Source organism: Peromyscus eremicus, chromosome 1 (assembly GCF_949786415.1).
Source record: "Peromyscus eremicus chromosome 1, PerEre_H2_v1, whole genome shotgun sequence".
NCBI classification, from domain to species: Eukaryota; Metazoa; Chordata; class Mammalia; order Rodentia; family Cricetidae; genus Peromyscus; species Peromyscus eremicus.
The window spans coordinates 81,775,957-81,801,646 of record NC_081416.1 but is presented as its reverse complement, the minus strand read 5'-3'; the positions used below and the strand labels follow the sequence as shown (position 1 = coordinate 81,801,646).

General features: G+C 41.1%; 1 protein-coding gene and 1 pseudogene across 2 annotated transcripts in view; both read left to right on the top strand.

Moving 5' to 3' along the window:
- Positions 1-4,104: 4,104 nt before the first annotated feature.
- LOC131914922 (ankyrin repeat domain-containing protein 26-like) overlaps positions 4,105-25,690 on the top strand; it is a 35,562-nt gene continuing 13,976 nt past the window's right edge. The window contains exons 1-9 of one of the 2 annotated variants that reach the window (XM_059267722.1): positions 4,105-4,242; positions 4,438-4,471; positions 5,744-5,816; positions 13,120-13,246; positions 14,608-14,761; positions 19,937-20,007; positions 20,402-20,489; positions 20,939-21,051; positions 22,744-22,873. In XM_059267722.1, the coding sequence (XP_059123705.1) occupies positions 5,756-5,816; positions 13,120-13,246; positions 14,608-14,761; positions 19,937-20,007; positions 20,402-20,489; positions 20,939-21,051; positions 22,744-22,873 (744 nt within the window). In that variant the 5' untranslated portion in view covers positions 4,105-4,242; positions 4,438-4,471; positions 5,744-5,755. Of the gene's footprint in view, positions 4,288-4,437; positions 4,472-5,743; positions 5,817-13,119; positions 13,247-14,607; positions 14,762-19,936; positions 20,008-20,401; positions 20,490-20,938; positions 21,052-22,743; positions 22,874-25,690 lie in introns of both variants that reach the window. The other variant, XM_059267732.1, reaches the window with a different exon arrangement.
- LOC131895203 (cytochrome b5-like) lies at positions 10,608-11,066 on the top strand (annotated as a pseudogene).

The following is a 25,690-nucleotide window of genomic DNA, read 5'->3' as shown; positions in this document are numbered from 1 at the left end:
AACAATAAGGTCTTACTATCAGGTTGTGGAGCTTTGCCCATAGGCTGTAATGCTTGAATGGATCCATGAGACCCCTTTGGCCAATGACTCAAAAAGATGTAACCTATTTCTGATATTTGGGGGTTTTATTTGGTAACATGTGATGTCTAGTTGTGATGTTGTCTCCCCACTATATGGTAACTCCATTTAAACTCCTTTCATATATATGACATATTATATAATATATATATCATATCTATTGATATATAATATAATCACATCTATATTAGGGATCTTCTACAGAAGTAAGTTCTCATACAGCTTTTCAAAAGGTCTTCACTGTTAGTTGTCCCCATATTCCCTCCTTTACCCTGCCTTCCCATCTCCCTCCCCATTTAACCTCCTAGTCTAGTTTCCCTTTTATCTTTTATAACACTGTCTTCTATTTCCCCTTCCTTGGAAGCTCCTCTCCTCCCTCCTGGTCCCCTACAAGCTCCTAACCTCTGTGGTTACTCTAAATGAAACATACATATCTAAAGTTTATAAAGCTAATATCCACAAATAAGAGTTACCAGGCTCAGGATGATTGTTTCTGGTTCCATCCATTTACCTGCAAACTTCATAATTTCATTTTTAACAGCTGAATAATATTCCATTGTGTGAATGTACCACGTTTTCATTATTCATTCATCAGTTGCTGGTCAACTAAGATGTTTCCATCCAATTTCTGGCTATTATGAATAGAGCAACAATGAACAGGAGTGAGCGAGTCTCTCTGTGGTAGGATCTAACTCCTTTGGGTATATGCCTGGACTTGAGATAGATTTACTTTCAGCTTTCTAAGGAACAACCACACTGATTTCCTTAGTTGCTGTACAAGTTGACACTCTGACTAGCAATGACTAAGTGTTCCCCTTTCTCCACATCCTCACCATCCGCTATCATTTGTTTTATTAATCTTGGCCATAAGATCTTACTTGGGTAAGATAAAATCTTAAAGTAGTTTTGATTTCCATTTCCCTGATGGCTAGGTGTCGAACATTTTAAAGTGTTTCTCAGCCACTTGTGTTTCATCCTTTGAGAACTCTCCTCTTAGTTCTGTACCCATTTTTTAATTGACTGTTTGTTTTCTTCGTATTCCAGTTTTTTAGTTCTTTGTATATACTAGATACTAACCCTCTATCAGATGTATAATTGGTAAGGATTTTTTTTCCATTCTGTGGGTCTAGGAATATTTTTAAAGTAAAATTTTACACAAGCTGTTTCCCATTCCTTTCACACTAAATGTTTTATTTTGTTTTTCTTTCTCCATTTTTATATGTGGATGGGGGTTGTGCATGCATATGACTGCATGCTTTGTACTTACAGCACATACGTTCCTTCTCACAAGTGTCTATGCATGAGTATGGAAGCCAGAAATTGGTGTCAGGAATCATCCTCAATTGGTAATCCATTTTTAGGCAGATATCTCAGCCAAACCCAGAGCTCACAGGTATGGTTAGTTTTCAAGACATCTTCTTCTGGGGCTTCCCAGTCTCCACCTTCAGAGGCTGGAATTACAGGCAGACCTCCACTCCCACCTGCCCACCTGGCGTTGTGGGTTCTAGGGATCTGGACTGCAGTGCTTACACTTGCTGGCGGGTGCTTTAACCTCTGCGTCATTCCCCAACTCCTCTTTCATGCAATTTTTACACTTCACTTAGATTAATCACAGTTTTCAAAAATAAAACCAAAATTGTAGCCCCAATCTACTTATTTCGCCCATGTCCAAAAGTCATTGCTTTTAGGCTGAGAGTTTGGACTTTCAATGTAGTTAGTGTTCAAGGTTAGCATGGCATTCATTTCTGGTTACTCGCTTCTGTTCCACAAGTTTCTAGAAAATACCTAACTGCCAGGTTTTTGTTGTTGTTGTTGTTGTTGTTTTTCTTCTTTTTTTTTCTTTTCAGGTGTTCATAACTTTTTTCAGTTTTATTTTTTTTCTTTTTTCTTTATTCATATATTACATCCCAACTGCAGTTTCCTCTCCCTCCTTTCTCCCAGTCCCTTCCCCCACCCCACCTCCCCTGTCCCTCAGATCCAGTCCTCCTCCATATCCCTTCAGAAAAGAACAGGCCTCCCAGGGATATCAACCAAACATGGCATAACAAGTTACAATAAGACTAAGTACATCCTCTCTTATTAGGGCTGGATGAGGCAACCCAGTAGGAGGAAAAGGGTCCCCAGAGCAGGCAAGGGAGTCAGACACCCCCACTCCCACTGTTAGGAGTCCCATGAGAACATCAAGCTACACAACCATGACATATGTGCAGGGGACCCAGCTCAGACCCGTCCAGACTCTGTGACTGCTGCTTCAGTCTCTGGGAGCCCCTATGAGCCCTGGTTAGCTGATTCTGTGGGCCATCTTCTTGTGGTATCTTGATCCCTCTGACTCCTTCCTCCCCCTTTTCCTTGGGTTCCCCAAGCCTTGCCTAATGTTTGGCAGTGGGTCTCTGCATCTGCTCCCATCAGTTGCTGGGTGAAGCCTCTGGTGACAATTGGGCTAGGCTCCGGTCTATGAGTATAGCAGAATATCATTAGGAATCATTTCATTGACTTTTTTTTTATGCCAATCATGTTTGGTTCTATCCTTGGTCTCTGGGCTCCAGACTCTAGTTCCTGGACCTCTAGGCAGAGTCAGGCACGGGCTTCCTCTCATGGCATGGGCCTCAAGTTGAACCAGTCAGTGACTGGCCACTCCCACAAGTTCTGTCCCACCTTTACCCCAGCATATCTTGTAGGCAAAGTAGATTGTAGGTCCAAGATTTTGTGACTGGGTTGATGTCCTAGTCCCTCCACTGGAAGCCTTATCTGTTTACAGAAGATGGTCAGTTCAGGTTCTGTATCCCCCATTACTAGGAGACTTCGCTAGGGTCAGCCTCATAGATTCCAGGGAATTTCCATTGCACTAGGTTTCTACCTCGCCCCCCAAATGCCCCCTATTCCAAACTAGGAGAGCTACCAGTTCTAATCTTTGCATTTACATTCTATTCTAAAAGTTGTTTTTCTCCCTTGTTTTTTCCTACTGGGCTCCTCTTTGTAGTTTGTGTCCTCTGGAAACCCTTCCTTGTTCTCAGACAGAGTTTTCCTGTGCCCGCTCTTGCATGTAGCACTGCATCAGTCCTACATGGCATCTGTCTTTAAGCAAGCAGTATCCATTTCCCCATCTTTTGTTTGTTTGTTTGTTTTGTTTTGTTTTTTTCGAGACAGGGTTTCTCTGTGTAGCTTTGGAGCCTGTCCTGGATCTCACTCTGTAGACCAGGCTGGACTCGAACTCACAAAGATCCGCCTAGCTCTGCCTCCCAAGTGCTGGGATTAAAGGCTTGCGCCACCGCCGCCGCCGCCACCGCCGCCGCCGCCGCCGCCACCGCCACCGCCACCGCCGCCGCTACCACCACCCGGCTCATTTCCCCGTTTTTAGCTGCTACTTTATAACTTCTTTTAATTAATAAGTGAAGTAAGATGGGAAAGAGTCGGGATTTTACAGCATTATTTTTATATCTTTAATCCATAAAATTATTAGAATGTATTGTCTTTGGTGATTTTTTTTTTTAATTAGTGGTTCTGACTTGAATATAAAAGAAGAAGAGAAAGGAGGACATGAAAAATGGTCTTCTGGAGACTTTGGGACTGAACTGGCGTCTGAGGAGTCTGAGTTGGCAGCTGATCTCCTGAGAGTGAAGGATACTTGGAGTTTAAATGACAACAACCCTATAAGGGAAGGTTAAAAACTGTAACCACCCCATGAAGGAAGGGGTAGCAGCAGTGCTTACTTTTTCTGGAAATAGAGAAAGTTAATTTTCTGTTTACACTCAAATGCCTTATAGAAAATGACTATAAACAGCCTGTAAACTTCATGATCAGGAGAGTTTAATGACAACTGCATGTGGTGATATTTTATTTGTCTGCCCCAACAAAGCTTATCTGAAGATCAGAGGGAAAAGCCAGCCACTGTATTAAATATAGTAGTCAGGCAGTGGTATCACACACCTTTAATCCTAGCATTCATGAGGCAGAGATCTATCTGGATCTCTGTGAGTTCAAGGCCACACTGGGAACAGAGCAAGGTATGGTGGCATACGCCTTTATTTCCCAGCACTAGTTAACCATAGAGGTCTGGAGGTCTATACAGACAGACAGGAAGTGACAGAGGTGGGCAGAAAGAGGAAGTGATGTAGCTGAGCAGAGAGAGGAAGTGAGACGGCAGGACACAGAAAAGATATAGGTGTGAGTATACAGGAAGTGGCTCTCTTTGGCTGAGGATTTCTAGTAGTAAGAACATTGGCTGACGTTTTTCTGCTTCCCTGGTCTCTCAGTTTTTACCCCAATATCTGGCTCCATGTTTTTTATTAACAAGACCAGTTAGCAATTCATCTTACAACTGCCATTTGTCTGAAAGGATTCTATGTTCTTCCTTTTCAGGCCTGCAAAGAGAAAATCAAAGGAAAAGCACAAGGTATTGCTAAAATCAAAACCATATTTGGAAGTAGGAACAGAGCACACCCCACAGTGCCCTAGGCAGCCCTCTACAGTGGGCAAGAGTCTGGCCTCGTCATATCCTCCTGGGAGGAGCTACAGCTTCTGCCCACCAGCATCACCATAACCTGGCAACCACCCTCAGCACTGCCCACCCCACACCTGGCTCCATGGGCACTCTGCAGGGGGCAGTAGCCTGGGTGGCCTCACAGAGGCGATTCCCATCTGTACAAATAAGAAGGTCATAGTAAGGAAGACTTAGGAAACAATACCTGTGTAAGATAAGAATATGGTTTCACCAAGAGGAATGACATCAAGGGAGTGCATTCTGACCACTAGGAAGAATCAGCCCAGGAAATCGCTTTGCTCGTGGGAGAAAAGGGTCTGGAGGCAGCAAATTTTCAGGTTCAGGTGAAGAGCCAACTAAAGAGAGTAGAAATGCCACAGACCTCACCCATTGCAGGGGCTGTTCAGGCCCCAGGACAGTTCCACATTCCACCAGCAGAATCCACCAACAGTGTGATCTGGAAAAGAGTGAGAACTGCTAAAGCCAGGCTGAACAGTGCCACAAAGGTTCAGCCTCGCTGCATGCAGTACCCTGTGGGCACCGTCACAGTGTTAACTGCCAGGGTGCACAGCAACCATGTTCTCACAGGGGTCTCTATTTGCTGAAGACAGCAGAGAGGAAGCCTAGGGAGAGGATGAAGGAACTCCTCAAGGAGATGAAACCCAAAGACAGTAACCACCTCAAAGTAGGTCCCACTGTCACTTCAGTTACCAACTTAGGTGCCAGAAACCCACAGACTGCAAGACGGAAAAGAGATTTAACAGCAGGTGGGGCTGAGCAAATGCTCCTTGGCCCTGTCTGCTAGCACAGGGGTTAGCCACCCATCAAGCAGAAAGGGATCAAATTTCAGTGTAACAAACAAACCAAAGATCAGACCTTGAGTGACTGGCTCCTTACCCGTTTATCTGATAGCCAGACCCAATGCAGTGTCTATACCACTGCATTGTGTTTAATGTGTATGCACAGACAGACATATAGGCAAAACACCCGTGCACATCAAATAAAAATGAAGGCTAGAACCTTCTGGTAAGGTAAAGACATTTGCTTGAAAAGAGAGATTAGAACCAGAAGCCAGTGATAAAGCTACCCTTTGACCAAAAAAAATCGGTCCTTTTCAGAAATGCCCACATTTCTGCTTAGATCACTATCTGAGAACACTGTGACCTAGTGTGGTTTGTATTACAGATCAGAAGAGAAATGAATGCTATGGAAGACGCCCATGACCTAAGTCAGGTGTCTGGACCATGCTCAGAGGATGGTGAGTTGCCTGGCCCTCATTATCATGGTACTGGGTTGCTATGCAAATAACTTTTTTTTTAATTGAAAAATAGATTTTTTTTTCTTCACATAATATATCCTGATTACAGTTTCTCCTCCTTCTACTCCTCCTGGTTCCTCCCCACCTCCTCTCCTATCAAAATCCACTCTTTTTCTGACTTCCATTAGAAAACAAGTAGGCTCCTAAGGGATAAAAATAAAATATAATACAATAGTGTTCCAAAGTCTCTCACTCTCTGCACATTGTCTGGCTGTGGGTCTCTATATTTGTTCCCATCTGCTGCAGGAGGAAGCTTCTCTAATGATGACTGAACAAGGCACTGACCTATGAGTATAGCAGAATATCATTAGGAGTCATTTTATTGTTGTGTTGGTTTGCTTGTTTTTAGAACAGTATTTATTGGTTTTACCCTTTGTCCCTGGGCTGTCTAGTCTCAGGTTCTTAGTTACCCAAGCAATGTCAAGTATGGGTTCCAATTCATGGAGTAGGCCTTAGGTCAAATCATATATTGGTTGGTAATTCACACAAGCTTTATGCCGCCATTGCCCTGATGTGTCTTGCAGGCAGGACACCATTGTAGACCAAAGGGTTGGTGCTTGGGTTAGTGTTTACATTTCTTCTTTTGTAGCCTGCAGTGTTTACATTTCTTCTTTGATAGTCTTCAGTGGTACTTTCCTGTACCAAAGATGCTAGAACATAAGAGTGAAGGCTCTGTATAGTAGGCACCAGCTCGACCTTTCCATGTGCAATGAGTTGTAGGTGTTATCTTCAGCATTTGAGACCTTGCTGTCAGTTTGTGTAGAGCAACCTATCGTCTTGGCAACAGCCTGGATTGTTTGGGGATTTTCACAGGATCCCTATGGCCAACAACTCAACTAGATGTACCCAAGCCTGGTACTAGAAGCTTCACTTGGTGATAAGAGGTGTTCCGTTGGGGCTCTGTCTCCCCTGTCATTTGGTGATTTCATTTAGATCTCCTTCATGTATGCATATATTTAGGAAGCTTCTACTGTGTTAGGTTTCCATACTACCCCTCAAATGGCCCTTCCTTTCAGGTGTCTTTCTCCATATTCCCTCCCTCATCCTCCTTTTCCCTCCCTCTCTCCACTTGATCCTCTCATTCCAGCCCCTCGCCCCCAGCCAGAATTCATGCATAACTACCTATTCTATTTCCCTTTCTCAGGGAGACCTATCTGCCACACACCAGTCCCATACTTTATAGCTACGCTCTGTAGTTCTACAGATTGTAACTTGCTTATCATTGATTTAACAGCTAGTGGAATACTTACGATATTTGTCTTTCTAGGTCTGGGTTATTTCACTCAGGATGAATTTTTCAAGTTCCATCCATTTACCTGTGAATTTCATGATTTCAATTTTTAATGGCTGAGTAATATTTCACAGTGTGAATGTACATTTTCTTTAGCCATTCATCTGTTGGGGTACATCAAGTTTATTTCCCATTTCTGGCTATTATAAATAGAACAACAATGAACACAGTTGAGCAAGTGTCTTTATGCTAGGATGAAGCATCCTTTGGGTATATGCCCAAGAGTGGCATAGCTAGATCTTGACGTAGATGGATTCTCATCTTCCTGAGGAACCACCACACTGATTTCCATAGTGGTTTTTTTTTTATGATTTCGTTAAATATACTTTCAGTGCCTTTGACCTGAGTTTCTTCTTCCTTCTTCTATTCCTTTTACTCTTAGATTTGGTCTTGTCATAGTACCCCAGATTTCCTGATGTTTTGTACCTGTATTTTATTTTATTTTATTTTATTTTATTTTATTTTATTTTATTTTATTTTATTTTATTTTTGCATTCAGTGGAGAGATTGTTTTTTAATTTTGGGGGGATTTTTTTTTTTTAGATTTAACATTTTCTTTGCAAGGTAACAGTTTCTCCTATTGTGTCTTCAATACCTGAGGTTCTCTTTTCCATCTCTTATATTCTGTTAGTGAGGCTCTGAGGTTCTTGTACGAGTTCCTAAATTTTTCATTTCCAGCTTTATTTTAGTTTGAGTTTTCTTTATTGATTCTATTTCCACTTTAAAGTCTTGAGCTGTTTTATTCATTTCCTTCTACTGTGTGTTTGTGTTTCCATAGATTTCTTTAAGGGATTTATTCATTTACTCATTAAGGACCCCTATCATATTCATAAGGGCTATTTTAAGGTCTTAGTCTTGTGCTCCAGGTATGTTGCATTTCTCAGGGCCTGCTGTGATAGAGTTTCCAGGCTCTAGTGGAGATATACAATCCTGGCTATTAATTGATTATAATTTTATGCTGGTGTCTAATTCTAGGCGTTAGTAGCTGTTCTCGTCTTTGTTGGGTGGGTGATCTGTTCCTTGGTTTCTGTTGCCCTCTATGGTTCTTAGAAGGATGTGGTGGCTGTGTATTACCTGGTAGGGAATTCTTCTAGGATCCTGATAGGTGTGGCCACAGAGGCTCTGGGTAATATATGTTTCTGGGTATTGAAGATGGGCTGAGGGGAGCCAAGGGAGTCTGCAGCAGGGAGGGTGCTCTATCAGGATCTGCTTAGTCCCCTGGGAATGGCAGCAGATAGTGAGAAGAGGCCATACCAGGTAGTCTGCTGCAGAGCTGGGGCTGAGACTGGGGGGCTGGATTCAGAGGAGAGTTGGGAGAGTGAAGATCCAAAGCTCACCTACTTGCTTCACTGGCCTACTTGCTTTTCTGGCAGGTTTGGCTAACACATACCCAGGGAATATGGAACTGGGATTAGGGGCTGGGATAACAAGATGAGTGTGGAGGAAGGTTGGAAAAGATCTACATGACCTGCTGGAAATGTAGGCAGAGAGAAGGGAGAGACTGCAGCAGGTGGTCTAGTACAGAGACAGGGGTTGGACTGTGGTATTGGATTTGGAGGAGAGGAAAGAGAGGTGGAGATCTGCAGTTAGCCTACTCATTTCCCTCACCAGCATGGTTGACACGTTCCCAAGAAATCAACTTAAATGGAATGGAATGTTAGGGACGTTTCAATATATTTCAGGAATATATGTATACATTGCTGAGCATTGAACCATAAAATACTGATATGTTACAGTGCTGTTCATGTCAAAATGTGTTTGATATTATGCTGTAGAATATTATTGTAAGGTGTGCTACTTTTGTTCATGTTGCATTTGTTTAACTCTATGAAGCTATGCTACTGTGCCTGTCTAAAACACCTGATGGTCTAATAAAGAACTGAACGGCCAATGGCAAGGCAGGAGAAAGGATAGGTGGGGCTGGCAGGCAGAGAGAATATATAGAAGGAGAAATCTGGGAGAAAAGAAGAAGTAGCCAGAGAAGGAGGAGGACCCAGGGGCCAGTCACCCAGCTACACAGCCAGCCATGGAGTAAGAGTAAGATTTACAGAAGTAAGAGAATAGGAAAAGCCCAGAGGCAGAAGGTAGACAGGATAAGTTAAGGAGGGTTGGCAAGAAACAAGCCAAGCTAAGGCCAGACATTTATAATTAAGAATAAGCCTCCGTGTATAATTTATTTGGGAGCTAGGTGGCAGGCCCCCAAAAGCAAAAACAAACAACAGTACTATTGTAAGATTTTTTAAATTTTAACTATGTATATGTATGTGAGTATATACATGTCTGTGCAGGTGTCTAAGGAGGCCAGAGGAGTCAGAGGTCTCTAGAGCTGGAATTAGAGGCAGTTGTGCATAACCTAGTGTGGGTACTAGGAACTTAACTCTGTCCTTTACAAGGTGCTCCTGATTAAGAGCCCAAAGTGTGTCTGCTATTAAAATAGAACAAGAGCAAATACACACTCTCCATAAAAGAGTCATGATTGCTCCTTCTGTTCTTTAATGTGAGCGGCACTCCAAGTCTTTTTGTTGATTCTACTTCTATCCAAGCCTATGCTGTATTCACAGCAGACTGTGTTGTCTCTGCCTGTAATGCTGAAGTAGCACTGGGATCTTCCCTGCCACCCCACCTGTCCTATTCTGCAACCACAGCCCCACAGCATTAGTAATTCCTGTCTGATTGTGTTAGTCCCTTGCTTAGAACACATCCATGCCTGCTGGTTGCTAAGAGGTTAAAGATCATTCATTCCTCTGGCTTACTCCAGCATCTGTGTTCTGTCTCCTTCAGAGACACTGGTTATGATGATAGAACTGTTTCCTTGTCCCAAGCTTCCTGATTTCAGTAGCTTTACTGAGGCATTATTGGAAGCAATAAACCACACATATAGAAAGTATGCTATCTGGTAAGTTATGACATATGTTGAACACATATTTAACTATATAATCAAGATGTTAACAACTCAAATGCCCATAAGCTTCTTTACTGTCCTTTATATTTTGTATTAAGAAACTGCCAGCCGGGCGGTGGTGGCACACGCCTTTAATCCCAGCACTCGGGAGGCAGAGCCAGGTGGATCTCTGTGAGTTCAAGGCCAGCCTGATCTACAGAGCGAGATCCAGGACAGGCACCAAAACTACACAGAGAAACCCTGTCTCAAAAAAAAAAAAAAAAAGAAAAGAAAAGAAAAGAAACTGCCTAATTGGGGCTGGAAAGACAGCTCAGATGTTTAAGAGCATACACTGCTCTTGCAGAGGACCAAGTGCGGTTCCCAGCACCCACATTAGGAGGCTCACAACTACCTGTAACTCCAGCTCCAGGGGTCCAGTGCCCTCTTCTGGCCTCTAAGGTCACTGCGCTATTGTGCATGTGCATACATATACACACACTCATAGGCACACATGTATACACACACACACACACACACACACACGCACACATAATTAAAAATGAAAATAGGTGACCTGAACACCATCTGGCATGGATGTATTTACAGAGCCCAAGAGGCTCACTGTTCTGCAGTGTCCCAGCAGGCAGACAGGGCTGTGAAGTACTACACCCTGGAAGAGATTCAGAAACACAAAGACAGCAAGAACATGGGGGTAGCTCTGCACCACAAGGTGTACAACTTAACTAAGTTTCTGGATGAAGTCCAAAGAGAGCAAGCAAGCCGGGGTGATGCTACCAAGAACGTTGAGTATGTTGGGCACTCTACTGATGCAGAACTGTTCAAAATGTACACCATGGGGAAGGGGCGCTCCATCCGGATAACAGGCCAAAGTCAGTCAAGCCTTCGGAAGCTCTCATTACTACTGCACAGTCTAATTCCGTTTGGTGGACCACCGGGTGATCCCATCATCTCAGCCCTGGTTGTGGCCCTGATGTATGGCTGCTACATAGCAGATTAACTGCCTCTCTGAAGGCAAGGAAGGAATGACTGCCCAGGACAAGGGAGGGAAAAGCCAGTGTCAATCACTTCCACTAACAGAAACCTTCCTCTGAGAAAGTAATTGTGATACCTGCTTCCTTTCCTTCCTATATTTTGGAGAAAAAACAAGGAACCCCTTCTGCCCTTGAACTTCTCAAATGTACCTTTCTATTTGGCTTCGTTGTGGTGTTTCTTCACTATGTGTACTTATTGTAAGCACAATCTCTTTTCAATATATTTGGCTTTTAAAATACAAAAAATAAATAAGTAAAAATAAAATATTCCTTTTAAAAAGCAACTGCCAAATTGTTGTTTTTTAAAATATTTGTGTGTTTTCCCCTTACATCAACAGAATATGGCATTCACGTTCCTTCCTTCCTTCACACACAGTACTGGAGGGCTCCAGTGGGTGTCTGTTGGGCATATCAGAATGGCTGCAATGGCTGCCGGTGATGAGAATGGGTTGGTTTTCATCAATGCATCTTCCTAGGGAATTTTCATTCCAAGTCTTTTCTTTTAATTTTTTAAGTTAGGTTGTTTGTTGTTTGTTGAGCTTCATGAGTTTTTTGTTTCTACATTTTGGATACATTCCTTTTATCAATTACATTCTTTTTGCAAGCATGAGGACCTGAATTTTAATCCCTAACACCTACATAAGAATCCAGGCATGATTGCATATACTTTGAACACCAGATTGGCAAGATGGAGACAAGGTGGGTCCCAGGAGCTCACAGGCCCCAGCCTAGCTGAGACTGCAAGCTTCAGGTCCAGTGAGGCAGGAACCAATAGAGGAAGGCATGTGTGGTGACTGGAATGAGAATGGCCTCCAGAGGTCCATCTATTTGAATACTGAGTCCCCAGCTGATACTGTTTGGGAAAGATTAGGAGGTGCAGCCTTGTTAGAGGAGAGATGTCATTAGGAGCAGCCTGGTCTACAGAGTGAGCTCCAGGAAAGGCACAAAGCTACACAGAGAAACCCTGTCTCAAAAAAACAAAAAATAAATAAATATATATATATATATATATATATAACAAAAGAGTGAGAATAAGGAAGAGAAAGAGAGGGTTGTCATGAGCAGCCTTCAGAGAACTTTCCTGAGCAAAATCCAAGAAGAAAGGAAGGATCAGACTTATGTAATTCGCAAGAGGAAGGATTGTTGTGCCCAGAGTCCGGAACCCCAAAGACCACCAAGAGACCAAATCTGATGCAAAAGCAGAGCCTTTTTATTGTTTCGAGTTAACTTGGGCCTCTGGAGAGACCCCAAGTAGCAATGGGGCAGGGTATTTATAGGGAGTAAAGCAAGGTCTTAGGGTCTACAGACTACATAGGAACAGACTCAGGATTGGTTTATGCAAGTGGCAATCATGTTAGTAATTTTTAATTGGCTAGGGTTAGTTGAGGATTACAGTTATCCATTTTGGGGCCGGCCTTGACAAGTCTTAAGCTTTGTCCTGAGCTGCCATGGAGACTGGCTGGCCTAGCACTACTGACTGTGGGTGCTGGCTCAGTGACCCAGGCTTGGTGGGTCCTATCTCCCTGTTCCTGCTGGCAGGGGCATCAGTGATTAATTGTCTTTTGTTTTATGGCCCTCCCAGAAACTGCTTGCTCTGTGTCAGGAAACTGTAATTGAGGCCTGATCTCTAAGAAAAAACTAAACAGCCTGTTATGGCATCTGCTTGATCCTTTCAGGGATATCTGGCAGGAAGTTTCACATCACATGATTTAGTTCAACGTGACAAGGAGCATGGAAGAGACTAGAAACATGAATTAAGAGCTGTCAAGTCACTGCACAGACTGCTTAATTCTATCCCAGAGAGAACTGTGAGGATGCGTGACTGCAGGCTGTGGGATTTGGCTTGCTTTTTATTTGCCTGCTTGTTTTCTAAAGAGACAGAAAGATGGTGTGGAGTTAGATAGGTGGGGAAGAGGGGAGGATCTGGGAGAAGATGGGGGAGGGGGAAACATGATCAGAATATATAGTATAAAAAAATCTATTTTCAATTTTTTTAAAAAAGTGACCACTGTCTTACAGAGGCCGACCTGTGTTCTAACAGACAGCAAACAGAAACTGAGGATGAGCCCTGGGAGCTGCGTACAAGGAAAACTGGGAACAATGTAGCTAAAGAAGAGATAAAGAAAACAGAGCCAGTGAGATCCAGGTTAGATCACCAAGGCCTGGAGTGGGAAGAGCTCTGCAGTTTGAGGATGATTGGTTTTGATGAAGACTTACTTTCTACGTAGATGTTTGGGGAAGAGGATTCATGTAACTAACTGCTGACTATGTAACCAACCCCTCTGGGGTTTTGAATAGGAAAAAACTTCCTTGTCTTGTGAAGTGTGAAATCCTTGCAAAAAGCGTAACAGGCCATTGCCCCTACATATTTTTTAATAATTAGGTGCATATTGTTGCAAGTCACGATTTTAATGGCTCTATAGGAGCCTACTACATAGGAGTCTTGTTACTTATTCAGCAATAAGAATTTGGCAGTCCTTTCCATGTTTTTTTTTTTTTTAAGGAATGATGTAGAGGAAACTCAAGGTAAGAGAATCAATGGTATAAAGGATGTGTTGATAAATTTGCTTAGGAGCCATTTAAAAGGGAGAATTTAGCTAAGAGAGTACAGCCCCCAAAATACCCCAAAGATAAATAGTCTGCTAACCAGTCCTGTTAGAGATAAACAAAATCTCCGATGCTTGGATGTAAATGTTTGTTCACCAGGATTGACCAGCCATTGGGCCCATCCCCTATGAACACGCCCAAGGGAGCTATGCAGGGTCACAACTATCATCAAGTTCTTTGTTCTTAATCTGTACTAAATAAAGTAGATGACTGATTAATTTATTCAATATCTCTCTCATTGATAAAATAAATCCAACTTATTTGTTGAAAAAACAGGGTACTTTTTATTATTGAATCAATTGATCTTGTATTGATTTTTAAATTGCTTATCAAAATAATAATAAGATGAATTGAAGGCATTAGTAAAAGTTAAAATAGACTCCCTAGTCTTGCCTTGAATTTTAGTAATATGCATATGCTCATTGTTTGAAGGCTTTGAGGGGTACATGTAATGTTTTATAAAAATAAAATTTTATTTCTAATTAACTCACATGCTTGTTTGCAAGCAATAACTTTTAGGAATTAATTTTCCATTACTTGTTTTTATTAGGGGGCTATGTAGAAAATTATGTCAAATTATGTATAAACAATCATTTTCAATGTGGCAAATTGCTGAATAGTTTCAAGATGGCTTTTCCAAAATAACTACCAAAGTTTCACTTAACAGAAACTTATCAGTCAAGAAAACATCCCTTCATTATTACCTTCCCAATATATATGATTTCTGGAAACAATTAAAGTGAGAAATTGAAAACATGAGATCCATAAAAAGTACTGAAACGTAGATATTAGGATAATAAGTCAGGATATTGACTTGTTAGGGTAATGAAAAGCAAGGTCAAGCAGTGGACATTTTGTTTTCAAAAGAATGGATTTTAAGTTAAGTATATTTAACCACAGAGTTTCAGTCAAGCAAAAAGAGAAGAAAGAGCATGAAAGTGTGAAGACGCAGTTGCCAGGAAAAGACGGGCTTTATGCTGGAGATACTGGAAACCAACAATATGACATGGCTCTGAGGATCCTGCACGCAAAAGCAAAACAGACTTTGAATCAGGTAATAAATTGCTTACTATGAATTATCCTTAATGTGTGTGACTTTATTTCATCAGTATTAGCTATACTATCTCTGATTAATATGTATATATGTATGTATATCATTAGGCAGTATAACCTGCATGACTGTTGTGTGTATGGTCCATTGCTGACCAAAACATTGTCATGAGGTCCACGGTCTTATTACATAAGTGTTTAACAAAAATGTTATTTCAGGGTCTGGATGGATGACTGAGTGGTTAAGAGCATACTGTTCTTCCAAAGGACCCCAGTTCAGTTCCTGGCACTCACATTGGCTGTTTTAAAACCACCTGTAACTCCAGCTCCAGGGCATCTGATACCCTCTTCTTGCCTCCAGGGACCCCTGCACATGCATGTATACACACACAGGCACATAAAGGAAATGTCACCTCACCCTAAAATGAAATAATGACACTTATAGCTAAATAGCTACAGTAAATCTGGGAGTAATTAATGAGGAGTTTTATGATTGAACTATCATACATGTTAATTGGGCCATTTTTTATGTCAAAACACAGCCTCATTAGCTTTACAACTATAAAGAAACTTGTCCTGTGTTTCATAAAGAAATTCACTTCACAGTAGTGTCTGTGCCTGTGTGAAGAAACTGTTTTTGCTCTGTGACAAGGTTCCTATGTCTTACACAGTTAGATTATGGTTCGTTCATGTGGAGTGATGGTCCCTGAGCATTAACTAGCTACTTTCTTTGCATAGATTTTCGAAAGTTCTACATTTAATTAAGCTTTTAGGCTTTTTGCCACCAATGATGTGGGATTAAACCTTCATGAAGCATACATTTAAACCATGAGGAAGAAAACAGCACCGACTCAGCTTTTAGAGAACCAAATGCCAGACTCTTACAAGGTTGCATTTTGCAAAATCACCTTGGCAAACAGAAGATGTTAAATGCACAAAAGAAAACCAGAGCACAGACATTTGTCATCAGTCGTTTTCAGATGACTAGTGTGTTGGTATGTGAATGTGCATGTTTTAGAAAGGAAACTATGTGCATGGTACAAAATACAGAGAATTTTTAGATTTCCTTTTTTTAATTCTTATTTTATTTGTACGAGTGTTTTTACTTGCATGTATATGTGTACTACATGCATGCTTGGTGCCCACAGAGGCCATAAGAGGGTATTGATTCCTGTTGCTATTACATATGGGTGTAAGACACTATGTGGGTGCTGGAAACCAAACCTAGGTGTGGGAGTCCACCTCCGACCTGCTCCACCTATCGAAGGTTTCTTGTGTGGAGAAGAGAGGAATGAGGAAATATTAGGTAGAAAGATAGACCTAAATGAGGAGGAGAAAGAGAGAGACACAGGATAGCTTCGGGAGGGCCTAGGTCAATATCCAACAGCCTCGAAGTTTGTTCAAAAGAGCTTTTTATAGTACACCAAGGGGAGGGGCAAAAGACCTCCCCTTTGCAAGATCAAAGCACACTGTACAGCCAAGTGTAGACCCTTCCAAACACCTGGTAACCACACCCGTGGTCAAGTCATCTCATTATGCAGCCCTGCTGGGTAAAGCAAGCTCAGATTCTCTGTCCTGAGTAAGTTCTCACTAGGAAGCCTCTGTGGGTCTCCACACCTAGGTCCTGTGGAAGAACAGCAAGTACTCTTAACTACTGAGCCATCTCTCCAACCATCTGTGGACATACATAACACATTCAGGGATGATAGAGGCATGTTTTTCCCATTGCTCAGTCTGCAGCAGTTGAATAGTAACATTCATGATAGCCTCACCCAAGCAAAGCTTGACTGTTTCTCACAGGAGCTGATTTCCTATGATCACAAAACCCTTGCCACCAATGATGGGTTTTCTAGTTTGTGACAGTGACTCCATGCCCTTGTTATGTTCATCTGGAAGGGTGCTTCCTACTTTGCTACAGCAGCTACTAAGGAAAGAGGACACATGCAGCCGGCGGATACCATGTTTTCAACTCATCAGTTCCTTTACAGAGAAATAATCCCTATGCGAAAACATGGAGTTTCTAAAAACAACACTGCATCAGATATACATGCAGTCACATGCTCCACCATGAAGACATTCTGATCCCAGAGTTCTGTGTCCACTTGCACTGAAAGGCTACCACATCTCTCAGAAAATGCAGCTGGGGCTGGAGAGATGGTTCAGTGGTTAAAAACACTTGCTGTTCTTACAGAGGACCCAAGTTCATCTGGGCATGGTAGCACATACCTCTAACCCAGCACTCTGGAGGCAGAGGCAGATGAATCTCTGAGTTCGAGGCCAGTCTGGTCTACAAAGTGAGTTTCAGGACAGCCAAGGCTACACAGAGAAACTCTGCCTCAAATTAAAAAAAAAAACAGAGACAGAGAAGAAGAAAAAGAAAAGAAACAGGAAAAGACAACCCAGCTTTGACTCCCAACACCCACAGATGGGTGGCTCACAACTGTCTCTAACTCATTCCAGGAGATCCAGTGCCCTCTTCGGGCCTCCATGGGCACCAGGCAAAGATATACATGCAGAAAAAACACCTACACTTTATTTTGCAATTGTAAGTATTTGAACTCAGGCATTTTTCTTCCATTTTAGACCCAGTGTAAAAGCATAGAAATAGATTACATATATATTATGTATCCAAAAATAGAGAAGAAAGTTTTCTCATTCCTGTCCCTGCCTTTGTAGAGAGTTTGTGATGAGACACAATGGCCACACCATACAGTTTATGGGAAACATTTGAAGGGCAAATTCAGGGTCTCTTAGTATATTCACAGAGTCATGTAATGGTCACGCTATCAATTTTAGAATATTTCATCACCGTAAAGAATAACTTCAAATCCCTTACCTGTCACGTTCTCCCTGGGTCCTCCCTCTTTCCCAGCCCTTCCCACTAGCCTAAATTGTTTCCTTTATAATTCCCCCACTCTTCTAGAAGTTTCCTATAATATTCAGTCTTTCTTGATGGGTTTTTATCACATGGTGTTTTCAAGGTCATCAGTGGTGGACCGAAACTGCATTTCTTCCTGTTGTTGAATAGAATTCTGTTGTGTGGCTGTCCCACATGCTCACTCGCCAGCTGAAGGGCCTCCATGCCACTGACCCTTCTTGCCTTTATTTGTAATGCCGAAATGGTTTTGTGGACATGTTTTTATTTCTTTGCTATGGATTTTATCCTTTGAGTTGAGTGTGCTGATTTCACTGTCTCTTGCTTTTAATCGCGATTCTTCATGTTCCACACTTTATGCATTTGTCATCATTTATCCAGAACTCACTCACAATTCACTATTTCATGAAGATTCTTCCAACTCTCTTTACCTTGTGTGTACAGAACAATTAAGTCATTAATTTTGTATGCTGTCTTCATTTGGTTTTATTTCACTTTGTTTTATGCCTTAATCTTGTCAACGTATAAAACTGCCTAAAGAGGAAATAATATTTGCTAAGCATGCCACTTTTCCTTGTAAACACTAAAATATCTTTGCTGAACAGTTGGTAGAGCTTAGTGGGCACTTCCCTAGTGTGTGAGGCCCTGGATTCCAACCCTAGTGCTGAAAAGACAAAGCAAAGCAAACAAAACAACATTTGTTAGGATAAAATCAAGTACTTCATACAATACTAATAATTTCTGACATCGACGTAAGAAGAGTTTTCATCTAAATCTATGTTAAAGACTTAAATATAAAGTTTCATCTACTTACTGGAGGATTATTTACCAAATGTTCATATTTTTCTAGCAATGGAAAAAGTGAGATTCACCTTCCTTTATAATGGAGGCTGACCTGTGGTTCAAATTTGTAGTGATTCATCAACAGAAAGGTCCTCACCGAAGCTCTTCTGATGTGCCATGTCTTGCACATGACCCATAGCAACCACCAGCCACTCATCAGAGTGTTGGCTGACACAGACAAAGAGAATCTTTATTCACAGTTAATCCCAATGCCTCTGACAGTCATCTCATCTGCACACTACGCCCCAGAGGTGCAGTTTGCCTACTGAGAGAACCTCCAACGGAAGTTAGTATGCACAGAAACGAATTAGGGGCCAGTGCAATTACAAAGGTTTCGTGACTTCCTGGGCGTGTGTCTAGGACCTCCCTTTTGCTATTGCCTTCACTGACTTGAAAGAGATTCCATGCAGCTGGTGTGGAAGGCTTCTGTGAACATGCCACCTGCCTAAAGGACAGGATGGTGTGAGAACAGCACAGTGCTGATGCCAACAGCACATGCTATCTATGGCTCCCTATGTCTTTCAAACTCTTCCAATTACTTGATGCGTATTTTCTAATCTTACCCTCCATAAAGCCCAGTGTTGTAATCACCCCTCTCTTACTGATGAGGTAGCCAAGGCACAGAAGGCTAATTTGTCTAAGACAATAGCTATTAGCAACAGGAGCTGGGCCTCACACACAGGCATCCTGGCACCTCACTCAGAAGCTGTCTCTCACACTTTCCCTTAACATCCACTTCTATCCTAGAGGATCATGTTACTTTGTAATCATTGCTTGCATAACTCTAGATATTTGCCTATATGAATTGTTAAAATTGTAATGGAAGTGGTACTTTGAACATGTAAAAATTCACCATAATAGGATTTCAACTTTTTTTTTCATTTGCCAGTTTTGTCCATTTGAGTATCTGAGAAAATATGATTTCAAAACAAGAATACCATATTTTAGTCCGTCATAAGACAGGTCAATGACTCAGATCATAGTATTTTAGATTTGGTGGGGATAAGATCCCTTTTGCAATAACTCAGTGAATTCCACAGTGATAGCACAAAAGTTCCCCTCAGTATGCAGATAAAGGGTTGATGGCTGTATACTCAAGATTCTAGCATGAGGGGCCTGGAGAGATGGTTCCTCAGTTAAGAGCACCTGCTTCTCTTGCAGAGGATCTGGGTTCCATTCCCAGCATCCACATAGGGTAGCTCACACTGTCTGTAACTACCTCTAGCTCCAGGGGATCTTGTGCCCACTTTTGGCTTCTACAGGCATCTTCATGCATGTGGTGCATCTATACACATTGAAGCACACATACACATACACACACATAATACATACATACATATACATACACATACATATATACATATAAAATAAGTATTTTAAAAATAATTTTAGTGTGAAAACGTGATGGGAAGGTTTGTACTAGAATATTAGTGAAATTTTCTTTTTGGTTCTTCGTTTTAGTTGCAAGAGGCACAGGATCAACAAAGAGAAGTTGTACAGAGTTCTCAGAAGATGCAGGATCGCTTGCAGAAGTATAATTTAAAGGATCATACAAAATAACCTGAGTATTTACAAAGCAAATTATCAGTGTAGTGTGAAAAATCATCTCAGTTACAATGAGTATAGCTCTGTGAGGATCAAGAGACATTTAAGCTTATGTTCCCTAGGTCTGGGAACACAGCTCAATGGGATGAATAGAACATGCTTTGTATGCCCACGACCCTGAGTTCAATCCCCACACTGTAAAGGAAAAATGCTGCATGATATTTGTTCATTTTACCTAAAACTTGGACATTCTCTATAAAACACAGCTAGAAGATGAAACACTACCTACTTTTCAATTTTTTAAGAATTAAGTCCTTTGTCATTATACAATGTTATCAAAAATTCATCCGTAAGAATAATTGTTTATAAAATACATTTTAGGCTTCAAGCTGAGTGTTCTGAGGCAGAAGTTATAATACAAGAGCAAGGGGAGAAAATTGCAGAGCTTCAGAAGCTACGTGCAGGTTTGGTGAGTCAGCTTCTTGCTCACCTCTGTCTCATGTTTTCCTTTCCCTGACAGGAATGCTGCAGGAAATGAGAAGAGTGCCACTGATACAAATATTTAATCTATCCGTACTGATGCCACTTCCTGCTGGTAGTGAAAACCCTCATTGCTTTATCGGAGGTCTGACTGAATTCATAAGATAGTGATTTGGGTGACCTGCCTTAATGCATATTATTCTTGATAATGTTTTTGTTTGTTTGTTTTTTGAGACAGGGTTTCTCTGTGTAGCCCTGGCTGTCCTGGAACTCGCTCTGTAGACCAGGCTGGACTCAAACTCAGAGATCCGCCTGCCTCTGCCTCTCAAGTGCTGGGATTAAAGGCGTGCACCACCATCACCCAGCAATAAATAATATTTTTAAGAAAAAATAGTTCATATCAAGATTTTTTAAATAATTTTTATAATTTTTTCAAAGACTAGAGACAAAGAGGAACAGCTAAAGGAACTCAGCAAAATTATACCATCTCTGAAGTGTTCTTTGGACCAAAAGAAGAATAAAAATGAAGAGTTAGAGAGGGAGTTCACCGAGTAAGATTTTAATATTTCAGATCTCTTCACTCACAGATGTATTTAATTGATTTCATTAACACCTAAATGTGAATTAATTTTATAACTGTTTTAACAACCAAAACTCACAACTCAATCTGAAAATTTGGATGCTAAAATATATTTACTCTCTGATGATCCTGAAAACAATAATGATGATGCCTTTGGCATGACTCTGTACATTTCTTCATCTACCTTGAATTTTTCTCTTTCTTTCTTTCTTTCTTTCTTTCTTTCTTTCTTTCTTTCTTTCTTTCTTTTTTCTTTTCTTTCTTTCCTTCTTTTTTTAATTCTTTAAGACTTCCTAAATTGTTTTGATACTTACCCTTCCTCCTCCTCCCAGATCCATCCTCCCCTTTCCCACCCACCCAACTTTGTAGCTTCTCTTCTTCACCCATCCACCCTGATTCGGGCTGCCCATATATTTTTGAATGTGTGCCCTCCCACTGGTGCGTGGTTGACTTCCAGGGTCCACACTCTTAAAGACAGCGGACTCTTGTCTCCCAACAGCTATTAATTGCCCCTCTCCAGAGAGGGGTGGCTTAATGTCCACCTCTCCTTCCCTTGCTGAGACAGGTTTGGCTTGAGCTTACGCAGGCCTTGTAATGCTGTCAAAAATCACTGGGTTCATGACGTGCAGCTCCCCCGGTGCTGCATGACCACTGTTTCACTCTAGTCATCCACTGCCTCTGGCTCTGACAGTCTTTCTGTGCCTTCTTCCACAGTGATCCCTGAGCCTTGGGAGGAGGGGGTAAGGATAGTTTTCTTTCTTTTCTTCTTCTGGTAGCATCCTTCATTCATCATTCAAACCTTTTCCTATCTAAAACACTGCTATCAAAATTACCTTGATATGGTTTTTATTTTCTTTTTGCGTTTCTTTTTTCAATTATGATATCATGCAGATATATTCCTTTTCTGTGGGTGTCACCCATTTGTACATGAGGTATACACATTGCTAAACTTGTTTGTTACTTACACGTATCCACATATATAGATATCTGTATGTATCTGTATATACACAGATACAACTAAAATATAGTCACTCCTGGTATCTGCAGAAGTTTAGTTTTAGAATCCTCCAAAAGTACCCAAGTCTACAGATAGTCAATTCTTGTATGTAAAATGGTGTATATTTGCATATAGCTCACACATATCCACATTTTTCCTCTATACCTTGATTAATGATCTATGGGTTATTCCTAATTGTTAGTAATTAGTTAATGTTTTGTACTATAATACTAAAGTAGATATTAATAGTTAAAACAATTCAGTATATGGTTATAGTTTTTATTCTTTTTTTTTTTTTTTTTGATTTTTTTCGAGACAGGGTTTCTGTAGACCAGGCTAACCTCGAACTCACGGAGATCCACCTGCCTCTGCCTCCCAAGTGCTGGGATTAAATGCGTGTGCCACCACCTCCTGGCACCAGTTTTTATTCTTTATCTGCCATAAATAACATAATAATTTTCTTCATATTATTTATATAAGATTATAATTTCATTAGAATCCTTTCAATAATTTTAAGTTGAAACAAATAAGAGGTCGTAATGTGTAGGTTCATTTTAAAAGAAATAATGTATGTAAAAATGTTATAGAACATACAATCCATTTGAAAAATTGTTAAGCATTTACTATTTTAAAAACTTCCCATATTGACTCTGTACACTTTTGCAGAATAAAGAAACACTTAGGAGTAATGAGAAAGAAATTGAATGATCATGAAAATGGAGAATTTAGTTGCCATGGAGATTTAAAAACTAAAGAACTGGAAGTGAACATTTCAGTGGATATGTTAAAAAATGAGGTAATTTTAACTAAACAAAAAGTAAATGTAAGTCCTTAAATGTTGACACTTGGTGTTAATGAGAATTAATTATTAATTATTGAAAAGGTGTTCTGTTGAACTCAAGCTGGTATGTAAAGCCAAGCAGTACACACCCTCACAAACTACTAAATCATGAATAGCATCCATTTTATTTGGTTTCGGTGTTCTATGTTGCATGGGACAATCAAAGAAAGAAGGTCACTCCAAGATGTAATTCAGGCCCTGTGGCAGCAGGGAGGAACAGTTTCGAGGAGCAGCGAATTTGTTGATTGTTACACAGAGTTGTTTTGGGGGTAAAACAAGTTCCTCATACCAAAGCCCCTGATCTAATCTCTGTGTTCTGTGCTGAAAACATCACACCCCTGTGATAACACTTCAGTCTGTTTTGTGTACTGCAGGACCCAAGAATACAAGGCGCTCCAGGTGTGCCAGGATTGTCATGTGACTAAAGTCATGCAAAGGCTGTAAAACTCCTTCAGAAAAGCAGCTCTACAAATCACAGAAAACAATCACTGTTCCCCACAATGTTTTTTTCAAGGTCTAAGTACTTTTAGAAAACAGCTATTTCATCCTAATGTTTACCCTAGAGACAATGATCCTACTCATTTTTCCTCTACATTTGGTAGCTGTTTTATTGGGATATAACTAACATGCATATGTGCCCAGTCATTTAACAGATGCAGGGCAGAGGGATTGGATATAGTAGCAGTGGTTTACAAGCATGACCTCACTGCTCTCAGTATGCTATGAAGGAACCACGTACCCTGCAGGCATTGCTCATGCCCTTTTCCTGATCAGCTGTAGGGAACTCTCTTCCCATCACTTTGCCTAGTGGGAATATGTCACATGACTGAATCACAAGGTGATCTAGGTTCTTTTTTTTTCCCCCGAGACAGGGTTTTTCTATGTAGTTTTGGTGCCTGTCCTGGATCTCGCTCTGTAGACCAGGCTAGCCTCGAACTCACAGAGATCTGCCTGGCTCTGCCTCCCAAGTGCTGGGATTAAAGGCGTGCACCACCGCTGCCCAGCCTAGGTTCTTTTTCTTTAGGAGTCAATATCTTAGTCATATGATAACTCTGCTCAATCTTCTGAGGTGTCAATATTTCCCAAGGTGACAGCATTGAATAGGAGTCACGGTTTCTCCATATCCTTACCCATGCTCTTATTCACCAATTCAAGTGAAAAAGTTCACATCCTCTTGATATGAAATGCACATTGTGGAGGTTTTGTTTACACTTACCTATTTACTAAGGGGACAGTATGAGTACATGCCTTTTTATGTGCTTATTAGTGGTTTGTGTACTTCTTTGCAGAAATGCCTATTTCAATTCTCTGATATAGTAGAAACTGGGAATAGTAAACTGGTGTTATAAAGGACCTACCAAACTTCTTAGGAAATACTAAGTTACACAAAGTAGGATTTAGCTAAAGTAGCACCCCTGGTCCTCTTCTCGGGAAGAAGATAATTCTGCCCAGCAAACAGGACAATCCTGGCTGGCAACTGCCTGGGAGAAGCAGCCCTGGTCTCTCTCAGGATAACTGTGACAGTGTATTTTACGTTGTAAATCTCCCAATTTGTCCAGACAACCAAACCTTAGAATTTCTGTCACTTTGTAACGTGTTTTGTTGCTCAAAGTGTAACCTGGAGCTATAAAACTATATAAGCTAAGAGAGTTTCTGTTCAGGGCTAGTTCCCTTTTGTGCATTAGCCAGAACCAGTTGTGAACTATTTTTAAAGAACTTTTCCTTTATTAATGTCTAAGTATTGGAGTGACTTCTCACTGGGAAGACAAGTTCATTCTACAACATCTCCAGTTTTAAAATGTGTTATCTTTTATTTGTAGGAGTCCTTTATCCTATATGGATCCCTTATCAAGGGTATGATGTTTAAGTACTTTCTTAAGAATTACTATGGTCACTACGCATAAATGACAGCCCCTCATCCGACATACCTCATCTGTGCTCCCAACTCCCATTTCCCATTAAACTCTGACATGTAATTTAGTGTTTCTAAACATGTTTCTCACAAACAGGAACACAGATTCCTTTCTTTAAGACATTTGTGTTGGGTTTTCTGAATACAGGTCTCATATTTTAGAAGGAAAGAAGTACAGATTATTTTATTTTATGTGTATGGGTATTTTGCCAACATGTATGTCCATGCACCACTTGTGTGCCTGGCGACTTTGGAAACCAGGAGAGGGTATCGGATCCCCCAGAACTGGAGTTACAGATAGTGGTGAGGCAGCATAACAGTGCTAGAAACTGAATTCTGATTGAACCTCTTTACTAAGAGTGAATTTTATAAAGGAAAGAAATAAAACAAATCAGAAGAAAAAAGCTTGAGGTCCAGTGCAGAGCAGAGATCTTGTGACAAAGACGAGTGTTTTTTGTGAAAGGCATCATGGAGGAGGGAAGTGAACACAAAGATTCACTCTTGCTGAGACGCTACTGGCATTTAATAGCTGCTGGGAGAGAGGGAGTCAATTTTATGTGCATGAATGTTTTACCTTAATGTATGTATGTGCACTACATGCATGCCTGGTGCCTACACAGGTCAGAGGTCATCAGATCCCCTGGAACTGGAATTATAGATGATTGTGAGTCAACAGGTAGGTGCTGGGAACCAAACTCAGGTCCTCTGTGAGAGCTGCAAGTTCCCTTAAGCATTAAACTGTCTGTCCATCCTTGGAGTCAGTTTTCCTTGATGGTATGACCCCTGACATATTGACTGTGCCCCAGAGCAGGACCCACACTCAAGAGAAGTTGGCCAACACAAACTAGACTCAATGGATT